The following is a 17,706-nucleotide window of genomic DNA, read 5'->3' as shown; positions in this document are numbered from 1 at the left end:
TTGGACAGTAATTTGATTATATAATGTATGTACACCACATTTTTCAACTTGCTCCAAAAAGTGGCAACACTTCTTTCTAGGCTTTGGCCAGCCACAACTCTCATGTAACCAGGTTACAATCATACTGAAAGTGACTTAAATTTTACCTTTTCTTTTGGATTCCACTCCAGTTTGGTTATAGAAATTAACGAAGCACAGGCAATCACTAAAAAAGGAAACTGTTAAGGAAACCACAGAAGAAAACAGGTCCTTTAATGTTGATATCAGATCAGTATAATAATGTAATCATTTACAGTGTTAAAACATATTAATATCAACATTTCTGTAGTTAATTTACAACCTTAAGTTCGGTTATTATAGCAGTTAAATTATAACACAAAAATAGTCATTTCTTAGCAAACTTTTTTCAGTTACAGATAGTAAAATTTTAATCTGTGGCTATAGTTTGCTTAACCTTGCATGTTTCTTTGCTTCCAGTTAATCAAGCTGTTTAAATTTGCTCAAAAAGGTTGACAGAAGTCTAAAATGGGTCCTTTTTGTGTACTTGCTTCTGAATGAAAGTACTTTTTCCCTAAAATACTATTTCAAGGTAACAGTACGAAAGAAAGCTTAACATTAGGAACATGGTTATATGCTTTGTTGTTAAATTTATCAATACTAGGGCGTGATTCCTCTATGCTTGGAAATTGTCATTAAAATTCTCCTTCCCTAAGACGGAAAAAAAAAAAAAAAACTCCAACCATATTCACACTTCAAATTTTGTGAAGTTTCTATTTTAAAAGAGAAATGTAAAGTTTAACATTCAGAAGCACATGATGTGTCACTCAGTTTTGCCCACTTTAAACCATACTCAACCCAGACTAACGAAACTGTCTCTGAATAAAATAGTTCCCTATTTCCCACAATCTGACATTATTGCCATTTTTAATGACTCTTCAGCTTTTTCTGATTTGACTACAGATGGTATTTCGTAAGATGAGAAATTTTCTACCCCTTAAACACTAGTTTTTTTAGATTCTTTGCTAAATATGTCTTTAAAGAAAGAAGGAAGAAAGTAAGGGGAAGGAAAGAAAGTGATGAAAGAGCATTCATTTCCTCTAAATTAGACTATATAAGCAAGATAGAGTTATATTTTATTTTATTTTCACATACTACTGAATTAGAATAGAGAATGAAATCAGTAATTATAAAATGAAAAGGCCAAAATGTATTTTAAATGACTTGGTCTCAATATGGATGAGTATATCAAACCAGCTTTTTATCATCTACATAGAGGGAGAAAGGAGAGTCTGGCCTCATGGGACTTCACAGGACTATTACTGTAAGTACAATATCAATATTTGGTGTCTCTAGCTAAGCACTACAAAGGAAAATAAATATTTTCACATGACTCATAAAACTGACCCTGTTTGAAGGAAAGTAAACAGAGATTAAAGTGTTCCTACATTTTTCCACACTCCTTTCATCACCATTCTTTTCCCCAATGAGTTGAGATATTTTCTTAATGATTTACAACTTTTCTCCCAATTGTTCTTCTGAAGTGTATAGAAACTTGGTTGTTAACCTTTGCTTATTTCATGCTATTTTTTTTTTGGCGGGGGGGGCGGGGTGTCAAGCCTGTGAGAACAAGGATACTGGGCACCACTGCTGCGCAGGAAACGGCAGAAATGGCCATCCGGATGTGGCACATCAAGAGGCTGTTCCAGTGAGGATAAGCTTTGTAAGAGATGATAGACTGCAGGAGTGTGTACACGACACCGCAGATGAAAGCCAAAAGGGCACCCCCGTCATGGACCACTGGGACGGCTAACTCCTGGAGAGAGAATCACAAACATGCCGTTGCTTGTTACTCTCATGGAGCGTCAACATTGATACCCAAGCCCTCACTCTGTTTCTCAAAGCCATCCGTCATCTTTGAGGATCCGTCATCTTTGGAACGTGGGGCTGCTTACACAAGAAAAAACCTTCCACACACTAAAATAAATGCCAAGAACTTGGTTGTTCCACAGCAAACTTGGGAAAATGAGACCAAAAAAGAATGACAGCTACCTTAGGGGTGAGAGAGTTGGGTATGCTGAGTTTCGGAGTCTGACAGACCTGGATAAAAATCCTAATTCCACCACTAGGTTCTGAGACCTTAGTTTCAAAACTCAATTCCTGTTACCTGTGAAATGGGGGTAATAATTTCCCCAGTAACTCCTTAAAAAAAATGCCATAAGTGTACACAAATTGTTCCAAGATGGTGCCCATGGTGGCTTGATATATTTCAGGCCTCCTATGCCCCAATAATCTCTACTAGTCTCCCCCAAGCTACCCTAAATCAACATACAATCAAAGTAAGTGCTTCTCTTGTGCTCCAACGTGAACTTAAAGAAGCCCCCAGCTCCCCACCATCTTCTCACCTGCTGCTTCAACCAGACAGCAACCCTATGCCCAGGCTATGCAGTCTTGTCCTTGTACATGCTCATGTCCGACAGATCCAGGAGCCTCACATTAGGCTTCTTTCCAGTGTTCAACAGGTACCTACCTCCAGGCACCCACAACATTTAGACTGAACTACCGTGTCTTGGCTTGAACTCGAAAACACAAGCTTTGCAAAGGAGCAATTTAAAGTGTGGTCCAAGAGAGCCTGTTTTTGGCCACAGGAACCCAGCTGGCCCCCAGATATTGTCCACACTTTCTTTTTTTTTTTTTTTTTAAAGATTTATTTATTTATTTAATTTCCCCCCCTCCCCTGGTTGTCTGTTCTTGGTGTCTATTTGCTGCGTCTTGTTTCTTTGTCCGCTTCTGTTGTCGTCAGCGGCACGGGAAGTGTGGGCGGCGCCATTCCTGGGCAGGCTGCTCTTTCTTTTCACGCTGGGCGGCTCTCCTCACGGGCGCACTCCTTGCGCGTGGGGCTCCCCCACGCGGGGGACACCCTTGCGTGGCACGGCACTCCTTGCGCGCATCAGCACTGCGCATGGCCAGCTCCACACGGGTCAAGGAGGCCTGGGGCTTGAACCGCGGACCTCCCATATGGTAGACGGACGCCCTAACCACTGGGCCAAAGTCCGTTTCCCTGTCCACACTTTCTATTCTCAACTCTTCTTTGACATGGGCCACAGTATTTTTCATCAAGGTTGTTCAACCTCAAGCTGAAGCATGAATTAACTGATGATAAATTTCCATCTCTACATGGGAAAGGGGGTTTTCAAAAAAAAATATTTGCTAAGGAAATCAAACTCAGGAAGATGAGGAGAAATCCATTACTTGTTTTGTGTATATTCAAATAGGGCTGCATTAACATTCTCCAGTTTGTCCTATCCGTTACTCAAGTGCTAGATATAGATTCCCTATGAAGCACAGGACAATAGATTTAGAGAAGTTACAGATGAAAAGTAAAATACATTCTATGCCCTTGAAAATTGTGTACACCTCTAAGAATTAAGGAAAATAAATCATTTTCCTCCTTGAATGTGAGGCACAATAGGGTAATGGATGTGAAACAAAAGGTAAAGCATTTATAGCTCAAGGACTCACTTCCAGGAACAATCTTCCAAGAATGCTGGTACTTTTTGCTCTCCTTTTTCTTTTCCTGCTAAGTAAATCCATGTCTGGAATTTACATAACTACTTTCCTCCAATTAACACTGGCAAGGAATTTGCTTCCTTCACTGTGACCAATCCTTTATGATCTTAATCTGCAAACTTCATGGACACCCACATTAGCCACATCGGCTATTTGTAAGGTGTCTTTTTCCCACAGTACAATATGTAGTCGCTCATCAAGGATGTATTTTAGAAAGGAAATGTATTTGTATTTATAATGTGTCTTTTTTCACAGTGCAATATATAGTCACTCATCAAGGATGTCTTTCAGAAGGGAAATGATTCTTAGATCAGACATGAATTTTGGATAGAGAATTAGAATTCTGAAACCTTTTTCAGACCCCTTTTGAGAAACTCTCTTGCTAATTTAATAATATCAAATATAGAGAAAACTAGAATATTGAAGAGGGTTATACCATGGAAAACTTCTTTTCCAAAGAGGAACCTTCTCAAGGGAAAATAAAGCATTGACAAAACTTAGTGAGGACACACCAAAAAGGAGCTACCACTCCCACCTGCTCAGGAAAGAGGGGTATCTGTGAACCTGATAAATGTAATTTACTGCTACTCAAGAAAAATACCCAAGTCAATGCTCTTATATTTCTGAGCCTTCTCAGAGTAAGAGTTCAAGTTGGTTTGCTTATCGCATGCTGAAAATGAATTACAGGATATCGAATAAGGAAGTTGTAGAGCTATATTTATGGAAACAATGAAAAGGCAAACACTTTGCTCCCAGAGAAGGTAAAGACGATATTTTTAGTTTTTCAAGGAAACCTTAAAAAGAACAAAAGTTTAATTTTCTAATCATCTCTGTATTCTTTCTAAAGTTTGGCTTTCATGGTTTAAAATTTGATATCTGGATCTCTCATGATGTTGAGTTGTTCAGAGGATAAAGGGATCTATCATAAAGTGAATACTGCGCCCCACCAGACCATTCATATCCACACTATACTAGGCAAGTTAGATCATTCCAGGTCTCCTTTTTATATGTTTTTCCATCGTGCTTTCTTGCTCTAGAACGGTGAGTTGTGTCCATGCTTCTTTCCTCACAGAGATGTTCTCATTCTGACATTCATTAACTTTCCTACAGTCTCTGGATAGACAGCCTTGGTTTGAAGCCCAGCTCTGCCATGCATAAGTCATGTGATCTTGGGCAATTACTCTGGACCTCTATTTCCTCATCAGCAAATGGGGAAAATAATAGCACCTCTCATTATAAAGTTATTATCAGAATTTTATGAGCTAAAGCATGATATATTTTCATAAACATGTCTAACAGAAAAATTCCAATAATTGTTTTTATGAAAAGTGCACACTGTCATAAAATGAGGAAATGTCACAGAGAGCCTCTCCCACGTAACAGATGTCACATGCCACCATGCATTACAGCTCTTTGTGTGCATGTCTTATTTCCTCATATAGAAATAACAAGGGTAGGAAAGTCAAATAGAGCCAGAAGTAAACTGAGTTCACAAAATACCTTCCATGAAGCCCTATACACTGCTTGGGGGCGGGGGGGGGGGGGGGGAGGGTGCTACAAATTTCACTCTCTCCTTTCCAGCCCCCAGTATTAAAGAAGAAGGACTAATCATAGGGTTTGTAATGCCCAAAAACTAAACTAAAACTGGTTGACCCTGAGACCTGAGAGCGTATCCCTGTCCCACGGGTCTGGGTGGCCCTGAAGAAGACACTGTGTAAGGCAGGGCACCTCCCCTAACACCAGGTAAACACAGCAATGAGTCTCCTGAGGGGACTTTACTGTAACCTTCCTCCCTACTGACAGGTGGCAACCCCAAGTGCCGTGCGGAAGAGCGACGCCATGAGGCCCACATGGTGGAGGTCACACAAGACTCTGAGGCTCATCTGACGTCATGCTGGCACGGATGGTAGGGAATCGGTGGGAAGGAGGTCGTACAGGCAGAGGGCCTGAGGTTACCAGACTCCCAGACCAACACCTGGGTGCAGCTCGGTGACGCTGCCACTTCAGCTTAGAACCACAGACCTTCACGGCCAGCTAAGTTGAGGAGGATGGTGACTTCTTGTGAAAATAAGATTACCAAAGAGCACCTCAACTCCGGTGGGAAGAAAGTTAAAGGAGTGCCTCTGTGCAGAACCAAAAGTCCTCCAGGAGTAACTTCCCTCCTGCTCTCAGAGACAAGAGGTGATGGAGAAGGCAGGTCCGCTGTCACGATGCTGACAATGAGCATGACAGCACAGAGGACCGACTGTGGGTACTGGACCTTATCCCACTGAATCCTTGCAATAGCCCTATGGGATGGACATTATTACAGCTAATATAAATTTGAAACACAGCAATTAAATGTTTTTAAAATATTAAATATTGTCTCTGTAGAAAAGTGGGTTCCATGCTTCCCTGAAAGAGCCCTGGGATGAAGAGGAATACACAAATTAGAATCATAAGGGCCTTTTCAAACACCTGACACATAATGAATATATCCAGGGAAGCAGATGTGGCTCAACTGATAGGGTGTCTGCCTACCATATAAGAGGTCCAGGGTTAGAACCTAGGGCCTCCTGGCCTATGCAGTGAGCTGGCCCACACTCAGTGCTGATGCACACAAGGAGTGCCGTGCCATGCAGGGGTGTCCCCCGCATAGGCGCATAGGAGAGCCCCACGCACAAGGAGTACACCCCGCAAGGAGAGCCACTCCATGTGAAAAAAGCGCAGTCTGCCCAGGAGTGGTGCTTCACACACAGAGGGCTGACACAGCAAGATGACGCAACAAAAAAAGAGACACAGATTCCCAGAGTTGCCGAGAATGCAAGCAATAACACAGCAAATGGACACGAGAGAAATCAACGGGGGCGGGGGGAGAGGGGAAGGGAAGAGAAAAATAAAAATAAAATAAATTAAAAAAAGAAAAGGAATATATCCAGTAGACTGAACAGTAGTCACCATACAAGCTATTTTGCTTCAGTGGGCCATATTTTGGCTCTGTAACTAATTAGTGGAGTAAAAAGTCATTTCACCTCCATGTACCTAGAGCCTCACTGGCAAAAAGGAAGAGACTGGGTATGGCTCTTTTTTTCTTTTTTTAAGATTTATTTATTTATTTATTCCTCCCCTTGTGGCTTGTTCCTTTTTCGTTTGCTGTTTCTTCTCTGTGTCCATTTGCTGTGCGTTTTTTCTGTATCTGCTTGTCTCCCTTTTGTTGCATCATCTTGCTGCGCCAGCTCTCTGCTGGCACACGGGCTGTCAGCTCTCCACAGTACATGGGCCAGCCTGCCTTCACAAGGAGGACCCTGGACGTGAACCCAGAGCTTCCCATATGGTAGGCAGGAGCCACAGCTGCTTCCCTGGGTATGGGTCTTTGCATTGGATGCCAGAGGTTCAAATGGTAAGTGTCTGTAAACACACACAAACACATGCACTCACACACACACTCGCATGCACAAATATTTTCACACTCTTAGTGAAATCATTACAATGACAGAAGTAGCTCTCATGATGCTTTGAACCACATCAGTAAGAACATGGAGCAATGCAGAATCCCACAGCATCAGCGCAAACTCTCCTCCCACCATCATACAAACAGGTACCCTCACGTCTCCTAAGTACCAGGCAGGACTGACTTTCAAAGGTTAAAGAATTTTTTTCTAAAAACAAACTACCCCAATTTTTATAAACTCATTACTATGGGTTGAACTGTGGTCCCCAAAGACATGTCCAAGTCCAAAACCTGTGAAGGTGACCTTATTTGGAAATAGGGTCTTTGAAGATATGACTGGTTAAGATGAGGCCAAACCCAATGTCTGGTGTCCTTTTAAGGTAGAAGAACACAGAAAGGAGAAGCCATGTGGAGATGGAGATAAGGAGGAAGGCCATGTGGACATGGAGGCAGAGACTGGAGGGATGCGTTTAGAAGCCAGGGAGCACTGACGATTCCCCACAAACATCAGCCTAGAAGAGGCAAGGAAGGAGGAGTCTCCCCTGCCGACCTCTTGATTTCGGGCTTCTGGCCTCCAGACCTACACACGATACACTTCCGTCCCTTTCAGCCACCTTGTTTGCCACCTTGTTTGCCAGTTAGGAGACTAAGGCCCTCATCAACCACTTAAGAGCTGCCTGCTATTAAAACGGGAAGTAAAGCGCCTGGCCGGGATCCCACTCTGGGTTCAGCAACGGTCTCCCTGCTCACTTCTGAGCTCCCAAGCCTTCTGTGCTCCTGCCTCTCTCTCCCAGACACAGATACTCAACCGCCCCCAATAACTGCAGAAGACACAGGTCATACCTGAAAATTGGCTACAATGCCCATTCCGATACATCCCACCAATCCAAGAACTAATGACACCAAGTTAAAAACAGGAGTGCTGAAATAGTAAAATTGATTCTGCTTCTCTACTATTTTATATCTTGTGTACATCGTGGCTGCACCTGAAAAAGAAAGGGGCTTTCATGAATTTTCATTATTTGGGTTTTTTTTTTTAGAATGATAATCATAGAAGCAGTTTTGTATTGCTTTTTAAAAACTTGTGCTTTCAATTTCCTGCTTACAACAGTTTCCACATTCATCCACCCCTGCCTTTCCCTATCCCATCTTACTCTCTTCCCATGTGATGGAGACTTTTACACACACAAACACTCCATCTTGATTGTTATCCTTTCTACAAAAATGCTAACATAGTACATGTGTTGTTGTGACTTGCTTTTTTCCCTTAACAATGTACAACAGAGGTATTCCCACATCAGTACAAATAGATCCACCTCATCGTTTTTAGGGATCTCATCATGGTCTATGGCATGACACCATATTAATTTCATCATTCTCCTAATGCTGGGTTTTTACATTGCTTCCATTTTTTCCCATTACAAACAAAGCTCATTGAACATTATTGTATATAAATCACCAGGCACCCTTTCAAGTGTTTCTGAAAGACCAATTCCTAGAAGTGGTATTACTGAGTCAAAAACCTGCATAATGAAAATGTTGAGAAATACCTCCAAACTGTTCTCCAAGAGATTGTTAACAACTTAGTCTCACTGCAGAGTTTGAGCACAATTCTACATGCCCTTCCCTTTTTAATTACTGTAAATCTAATGAATGAAAAATGGTAATCTGTTGGGATAAATTTGCATTTTCCTGATAATTAGTGAGACTGAGTGGCTTTCAGTAAGTCTGTTGGCATTTGATATTTCTTCTCCTTAGCATTTGTATTTCTTCTTCTGGAAATTATATGTTTATAACTTTTTCCTTTTTTTTTTTTTTCCTTATTTTTCTCCTGGATTTATTTATTCATTTCAAATGTGCAATTATTTTTTTTTAAGACTTATTTATTTATTTCTCCCCCCCACCCCCACCCCTTGTTGTTTTTGCACTTGCTGTCTGCTTTCTGTGTCCATTCACTGTGTATTCTTCTGTGTCTGCTTGTCTTCTCTTTAGGTGGCACTGAACTGATCCTGGGACCTTCTGGAGTGGGAGAGAGGCACTCAATCTCTTGTGACAGAGTGCACAGGCCAGCACTCTGCATCGGCTAGCTCTCTGCTCGGGCCAGCTCACCACAGGGGTCAGTTTGCCTTCACCAGGAGGCCCCAGGAATCAAACCCTGGATCTCCCATATGGTAGATAGGAGCCCAATTGCTTGAGCCACATCCGCTTCCCTGCATTTATTTTATACATTAAGCACATCGTTAGTCTATACTCTATTATAAATCTTACAAATATTTTCTTCTAGTCTCTTGTGTTTGTCTTTGTTTCTTGTGTCTTTCATCATTTAGAAGTTTTAACTTTTTATTCACTCTGTGTCAAATCTTTCCTATGTAGCTTCTGGGTTGTGTAGAAGCTTAACCTTTTCCATGCCAGAGTTTTAAAAACTCCTACGATTTAATCCTTTTATTGTTTTGCTCTTCATGTTTAGTTCTTTAATTGCAATTAAATTTTATGTAAGGTGTGGTGAGGCACTAAAGATATGGTTTTCCAAATAGCCAGTCAATTACCAAATACCACTTACTGGTTTGGAGATAAAATATAGTCTCCATGAGAGCAGGCAGGGGCCTTATCTGTCTGGTTTGTTGTTGTGACCCCAGCACTCAGTACAGGCAAAGAGCCTATCAAATAATAGATACTTAATAAATGAATGTTGAATACACCAAGAGCTATCAAAATTTTGGATAAATTCCTTTTAACGCAGGAAATGTACAGAAAACTCATAAATACACAAAGAAATTACTAAAAGGGTGTGCACTTCAGCATTGCCACTGCAAAATATCAGAAACCTAAATGTTCAAAAACGAGGGATGATTTTTAAAATTACAGTACACCCATGTGAATGATATTATGCATTGTTAAAAGGACAAGGTAGATTTGTATGGATTGATTTTGTGATAGCCATAATATTTTGCTGTATTTTTAAAAGCAGGCTAAAAACTAATTGATTATCATTTCAATGATTTTTTTTTTTTTAGTATATGTGCCTAGAAAAGATCTGGGTGGAAAAACATGAGAGTGTTCACAGTGGTTTTGGTGGAGCTATTACAATATCGATGCATATTTTTGCTTTTGACTTTCTACATTCGGATTTCTGTTTTCTGACAATGAGCACAAACTACTTTTTCAAATAAACAATAATGCATATGCTGACATATGGATAAAATTTTCTAGAAGGATAAACAAGACAATTTAACACGGTTCCGGGAAGCAGACTTGGCTCAATGGATAGGGCGTCCGCCTACCACATGGGAGGTCCACCGTTCAAACCCAGGGCCTCCTGACCCATTTGGAGCTGGCCCATGTGCAGCGCTAATGCACACAAGGAGTGCCGTGCCATGCAGGGGGGTCCCCTGCATAGGGAAGCGCAACGCGTAAGGAGTGCGCCCCATAAGGAGAGCCACCCAGTGCGAAAGAAAGTCCAGCCTGCCAGGAGTGGCGCTGCACACAGAGAGCTGACACAGCAAGATGATGCAACAAAGAGACACAGATTCCCGTGCCGCTGACAAGAACAGACACAGACACAAAAGAACACATAGCGAATAGACACAGAGAGCAGACAACTGGGGGGAGGGGCAAGAGAAATAAATCCAAAATAAATAAATCTGGCAGCGGACATGGCCCAGTGGTTAGGGCGTCCGTCTACCACATGGGAGGTCCCCGGTTCAAACCCCGGGCCTCCTTGACCCGTGTGCAGCTGGCCCACGTGCAGTGCTGATGCGCACAAGGAGTGCCGTGCCACGCTAGGGTGTCCCCCGAGTAGGGGAGCCCCACGCGCAAGGAGTGCACCCCGTAAGGAGAGCCGCCCAGCGCAAAAGAAAGTGCAGCCTAACCAGGAATGGTGCCGCAAACACGGAGAGCTGACACAACAAGATGATGCAACAAAAAGAAACACAGATTCCTGTGCCGCTGACAACAACAGAAGTGGACAAAGAAGACACAGCAAATAGACACAGAGAAGAGACAACCGGGGTGGGGGTGGGGGGGAAGGGGAGAGAAATAAATAAATAAATCTTCAAAAAAAATAAAAATAAATCTTTTAAAAAATTAAAGATAAAAACAATGGTTTCCTCTGGGGTGTAGGCAGATAAGTACATATGTATAGACAGGGAGACTTTCACGCTTGTTTAACATGCATATTCTTGGGCCCCATTCCCAGAGGTTCTGGTTGAGTAGACCTGCAGTGTGACCTGGGAACATGCATTCTAACCATACCCTAGATGATTTTACCATAAATAAAACATTAGCTTGAGCATTAGGTATTTTTACTTACAGATGTGCGTTGCTATAAATTATAATAACTTTAAAAATCAAATTACATTTAAAATAAAAATTTGACAAGTTTGGTGTTTAAAACCATCTTCAGCAAATCCTCTGGCAAATCACCAAATAAAGCACAAACTTGTTTTATAATGAGGTCATGAATAATTCTGGATTTTTAGTCACTTAAGTTTCTTAAAGTATAACAAAATCATAATCACAAAGACTGTACTTTTAAAAAATTATTCACAAACTGTAAATATTATACTTCACTTGAGATTGTGTTTTTCATTTATTTATAACTATTGTGTACTTACCTAGAAATGCAGAGAAGTTTATCATGAATCCAAAAATACCACTTTCTGGAGGTGTTGTTCCTGTATCACTGCAAAATAAAAGAATGTCTGAATTATTAAAAAGGACTTGTGTGGTATATGAATATATCTCAATAAAATTGCTCTTCTAAAAAAAAGAATTCTAGTTCAGATATCCGGGCAGGCATGTATTTGGCAGACTTAACATTGTTCATTGTGTTTGTTCAACCACTTTGAATTCTGTCTGATTTTGTTCTAAGGTATTTTCATGTTGGCTCTCAAAAATCTAAAATTTATTTTTCTACCAGAAGACATTACTTTTTTTTCCCCGATAGTGAAAAGTCATAAGATGTTTAAAATGAAAGGTATTGGTGTTTCTCAAATGATAAAACCTAATAAAGATGTGTCTACAGTTTTCAGTGAAGACCTGAACTTGACCATTAAAAAAAATCTAACATCATATTTGAAAATGATATTATTGGGATTATAAATATAAATACATCATTTTCATTTTTTGAATAATTTGGCATATGTTCAAAATAGTTTACTTTGCTGAAAATACAATGTTGAAAAGACATTAATATCTATGTACTTTATGGAAACAATAGGATATTATTAATTGTGTAATATATAATTAATTGTGAAAAAGCATATAACTGTGATAAGGCAATTATTTTAACAAAAAATAGTTTCTATATTTTTATTTCATATGTATTCTATCAATTAATTAAATGAATTGGGGGAGTGGCTATAGCTCAGTGGTTGAACACCTGCTTCCAATATATGAGGGCCCAGGTTCAACCCCCAGTACCTCCTAAAAAAAAAGAAAGAAAGAAAAGGAAATGAATTGGGAAGTATTGTCTGACATGTTCTGTTTTCTATTAACTATCACAAAGTTTTAAATTTTTACATTTTCATAATGCTCACATAGAGCAAATTTTCCAGTCTAAAATTGATGGGAAAAGAGCTCCCAACAAATAACAACATCTACCTATTCTGAGTATTTTCACATTGAAAAACAGCTCTGAAATTTTAAATAATGAAAAATTGATCACACTGAAAAGATGCAGTTCAAGGTATTTGAAGATTTCCACAAGAAGCCTGCATGAGCAGAAAACAGGGAACTTTTAAGTTTTGTGAACACTTAAATTTTTAATATTTCAAGAGGAATATAAAGAGGTTAATATTCCCTCTAACAAATGCCTTTACTCCCAATTATTTCAACCTCGAGGTCACTTGAAAACCAAAAGAACATGCGAGGCTTAGTATTTAACATTACCACCTTTCCTGCAATATCCATTTTTTTCATGCTAAGGTGGGATTGGGGTGGAGGACTTGGTTTGCTGTGAGGGAGACCCTTCTGAGCACATCATGCGCGGGCAAAGAGCAGAAGGGACCCCCATCACAGGAGAACAGCAGAAAGAGCCTACATCCTGGGGCAACACTTTTCCCAGATTACCATCTCTCACAGGACAATGAAACCTTCCTCTGCTGGCCTCAGGGTATAAAAACAGCAGTGACCAGGTGACTCAACCTAGACTACTTGTTACCACAGGTCTAAGAGTGATCTGTTGGGAAGCAGATTTGGCCCAACGGATAGGGCGTCCACCTACCACATGGGGGGGTGCAAGGTTCAAACCCCAGGCCTCCTGACTGTGTGGAGCTGGTCCACGTACAGTGCTGATGCGTGCAAGGAGTGCCCTGCCACGCAGGGGTATGCCCCGCATCAGGGAGCCCCACACGCAAGGAGTGCGCCCCATAAGGAGAGCCGCCCAGCGAGAAAGAAAGTGCAGCCTGCCCAGGAATGGCACCGCCCACACAGAGAGCTGACGCAGCAAGATGACGCAACAAAACAAGACACAGATTCCGGGTGCCGCTGACAAGAATACAAGCGGACAGAGAAGAACACACAGCCAATGGACACAGAGAGCAGACAAATGGGGTGGGGGGGCCCAGGGAAGAGAAATAAATTTTTTTAAATTTAAAAAAAGAGTGATCTGCCACCTCAGGAGTGGGAGGAAAAGCAGCTATGTGTTGGGAAGATCATTGTTTGCTTGTTGATGGAAAAAGGGAATGACACAGAAGAACAAGGAGGATATCTAGGGGCTGGATAGTTACAGGGACGAAGATACTCTAGCAGGAGATGGGAAGCCCAAACTCGGGGGACTATCAATGGCAAACCAAGACACCTGTCAAAGGCCCTGAAGTGCAGTTCCCATGGCATCAAACAGACAATCTGAAAAAATTAGAATCTCAGGGTAGTATTTTCTTCTTGTTATGTATACATTTAAAACCACACAGAGAGAATCAAAAGAACTTTTTAACTAGTCATTCTAAATGTATTAGTATTTGATGAATGAATATCAGTACCGGCAAAAAAAAAAAAAAACTTTTTTAACCTAATAAATGCCATTTATTGAGCATTTACTACATACCAGGTTACTGTTAGATGCTCTCCATACATCATTAATTTCATCTTCATAACCCTAATCTGGGTCCTATACCAATCCCATTCTACTAACAAGGAAACTGAGTCTGAGACATTACATAAGTTGGTCAAGGTCCCAGAGCACCTAAATAGAGGAATGAATTTTCCAATCCAGATCTGGCTCCATGGTTTTTCTGTGTCCCACTAAACTTTAACACCAGGCAAGGAACAAAGAAGGCAATTAGAAAAACAACTGGGGAGGACTTCCAGGAAAATGGTGGCTTAGAAAGACACAGGACTCTCTCCTCTCCAAGAAAAATGACTAGAAGACAGGCAGAAACGGCCTGGGAAAAAAATGTTCTAGGGTTTAGGACACCAGGGGAAAGCTGGATACCACTCAGAAGAGAGGGCATTCTTTTCCTGAAAAGAATCTCGATGGAGACTGGGAGTGGAAGCAGCACCTGCTGCGACCGGCGCCCCTCCCCCACCCTAATGAGCATACAATTTTGAGGGGACCGCAGGGATCCACCCCCCCCCCCCCAGGAAAGGGGAGAGAAAGGGATGTAGCCAGGGGCTGATCCAATTTTTGGCCCACAGATTTGATCTGCTGTGTCCCAAGGGCACTTCCAGGCCAGGTAGGGCTGAGCCATTTCTTAGCCTCTAAGCAGGACCCTCTGTCACACTGATGGAGTCCTCGTTGCAGCAAACACACTCCCACCTGGGTTTGAACCGTCAAAGAGCGCCATCTGCTTGCTGACCAAGGAAGTGCACGTAAATAAGAGAGGCTTTTTCTGGCCTTTACAGCCTCCCTCCCCAGGGCCTTTGGAAGTGAGTCTACAACCCATTACTAAGTCCAGGGCCCAGATATGAGAAACTAACAGGGGGACAATTCTAAAGTCCTAGAAAGGCTGAACCAAGAATCAGGGAATGGCAATAACACAGCTTCCTGCCACGAAATCCTACAAAAGAAAGAGAAAAATTGCCAGCTGAGAATTTCTTTATCCAGCAAAATTGTCCTTCACATATGAAGGTGAAGAAAAGATCAGTCAATACATAATTAGCTATTCTGGAAAAAATAAAGTTGGCTCCTTTACACTGTAAAAAATAAAATAAAAAATTATATCAAAGTATAAGGGGCCCCAAATAGCCAAAACCTTTTTAAAGAGCAAAGTTGTAGGTCTCACACATCCCAATTTTAAAACTTATTACAAAGCTATAATGGTCAAAACAATGGTACTGGCACTATGACGGATGTACAGACCAATGGAATTGAATGGATAGTTCAGAAAGAGACTCTCACATCTACGGCAGTTTTAGTTTTCCTGACTCTTGAAACAAATTACATGCAATGGGTTCGCTTAAACAATGGGAATTTCATGGCTCATGGTTTTTAGGCTAGGAGGAGTTCAAAATCAAGCCACATAGGGAAGCGGACTTGGCCCTGTGGTTAGGGCGTCTGTCTACCACATGGGAGGTCTGCAGTTCAAACCCCGGGCCTCCTTGACCCGTGTGGAGCTGGCCCATGTGCAGTGCTGATGCACGCAAGGAGTGCCCTGCCAAGCAGGGGTGTCCCCGCGTAGGGGAGCCCCACGCGCAAGGAGTGCGCCCCGTAAGGAAAGCCGCCCCACACGAAAGAAAGTGCAGCCTGCCCAGGAATGGCACCGCACACACGGAGAGCTGACACAACAAGAAGACACAACAAAAAGAAACACAGATTCCCGTGCTGCTGACAACAACAGAAGCGGACAAAGAAGAACACGCAGCCAATAGACACAGAGAACAGACAACTGGGATAAGGAGGGGGAAAAGGGGAGATAAATAAAAATAATAATAACAATAAAAATTTTAAAAATCAAGCCACATTAAGGTGATAGTTTATCTATGCGGCTTTTTGGGGCTGGTTGCCAGCCTTGGTCCTTGACTTTTCTGATACACGGTAATGCACATGGTGGACCCTCCAGGCTTCTCTCTTCTCTTCCATGTTCTACTGACTTTCAGCTTCTAGCTGCTCCCTTGTGGCTTTCTCTCTCTGTGGCCTTTCTTATAAGGCCTTCAGTAATAGAATTAAGATCCCTCCTGATTCCATTGAGCCACACCTTGACTGAAGTAAGCTCATCAAAAGGTGCTATGTACAACAGTTACATGCCCAGAGAAATGGATTAAGTTTAAGAAGATGTTTTTCAGGGGTACAAAGCTCTAAACCAGCACAATGGCCAATTCATTTTTGGCAATAGTGCCAAGTTTACTCACTCAATTAGGAAAGAATAGTCTCTTCAACAAATGGGGATGGGAAAACTGGATCTCCGTTGGCAAAAAAAAAAAAAGAGGAATGGCCCTATCTCCTATAAAAATTAACTCTAAGTGCATCAAAGGCCTAAATAACAGAACCAAGGCTATAAAATTCCTAGAAGCGAATTTAAGGAAGCATCTTCAGGACCTTGTGTTGAACAATGGTTTCTCAGACTTTACACCAGAAGCATGAGCAATGAAAACAAAAATTAGGTACCTGGGACCTCATCAAAATTAAAACCTTTTGTACAACATCTATAATAAAAAGTAAAAAGCAAACCTACAGAATGGAAGAAAATATTTGGAAGCCCCATAGCTTAACATCCAGAATTTATAAAGAAATGCTATAACAACAACAAAAAGACAAACAACTCAATTTAAAAATGGGAAAAAATACTGTGAATATATTGTGTAACATATTGTATGATTTTTAAAAAGTTTATATGTATCCAGTACATTTCATTGAGAAATGTATGTTTTTATGCAAGTGTGTTTTCTTTTTCTTTTTAAATTATTGTTTATATTTTCAATTACTTAATGTACAAAATAAAGTTTTAAAAAATGGGCAAAGGACTGAAAAGACATTTCTCCAAAAAGATACACAAATCACCAAAAAGCAATGAAAGGATGCTAACATCATTAGCCATTACATAAATGCAAATCAGACCCACAATACTTTTTCACACCCACTAGAATGGCTACTATTATTAGAAGCAAAAAAAAAAAAAAAAAAGTGTTGAAGAGGTTGTGCAGAAATGGGAACACTCATTCATTGTTTGTGAGAATGTAAAATTGGGCAGCCACAATGGAAAACAGTTGGACACTTCCTCAGAAAGCTAAGTATAGAATTATATATGACCCAGCAATCCTACTTCTATGTATATACCTAAAGGAATTGATAGCAGGGACTCAACGTATTTATATCTGCACACCAAAGCACATTAACAGCAATATTCACAATTGCCAAAAGATGAAAGCAACCCATGTGTTCAGCAACAGATGAATGTATACAAAAAATGAAATGTTATTCAACTGTGAAAAGGAATGAGTTCTGATACGTGCAATATGGATGAACCTTGAAGACACTGTGATCAGTGAAATAAGCCAGACATGAAGGGGAAAATATTGTATGATCTCACTGATACGAAATCATTACAATAAGCACATTCAAAGAGTCAGCATCTAGAATAATGGTTACCAGAGGCCAAGGTGGGAATAGGGAATGAGGAGTTAATACTTAATTGGTACAGAATTTGTTTGGGGTATTGGAAAACTTTTGGCAATGGATGATGATGAAGCACAACATTGTGAATGTAATTAACATCACTGAATTATATATCTGAATATGGTTAAAAGGAGAAATTTTAGTTACTAGAAAAAAT

At 40.8% G+C, this 17,706-nt stretch overlaps 1 protein-coding gene across 3 annotated transcripts in view; it reads right to left on the bottom strand.

Moving 5' to 3' along the window:
* The window catches only part of DRAM1 (DNA damage regulated autophagy modulator 1), a 122,519-nt gene that overhangs the window by 71,314 nt on the left and 33,499 nt on the right, over positions 1 to 17,706 (bottom strand). For all 3 annotated transcript variants that reach the window (XM_058308628.2, XM_058308631.2, XM_058308630.2), the window contains exons 2-5: positions 11,611 to 11,678; positions 7,841 to 7,983; positions 1,636 to 1,813; positions 147 to 205 (exon numbers count right to left, since the gene is read on the bottom strand). In XM_058308628.2, coding sequence (XP_058164611.1) covers positions 147 to 205; positions 1,636 to 1,813; positions 7,841 to 7,983; positions 11,611 to 11,678 — 448 coding nt within the window. The remainder of the gene's footprint in view (positions 1 to 146; positions 206 to 1,635; positions 1,814 to 7,840; positions 7,984 to 11,610; positions 11,679 to 17,706) is intronic.

This window comes from Dasypus novemcinctus, chromosome 12 (assembly GCF_030445035.2).
Source record: "Dasypus novemcinctus isolate mDasNov1 chromosome 12, mDasNov1.1.hap2, whole genome shotgun sequence".
In the NCBI taxonomy this organism is placed as follows: Eukaryota; Metazoa; Chordata; class Mammalia; order Cingulata; family Dasypodidae; genus Dasypus; species Dasypus novemcinctus.
Note: the sequence above shows the minus strand (reverse complement) of the source record. Positions and strands in the feature narration are given on the sequence as shown.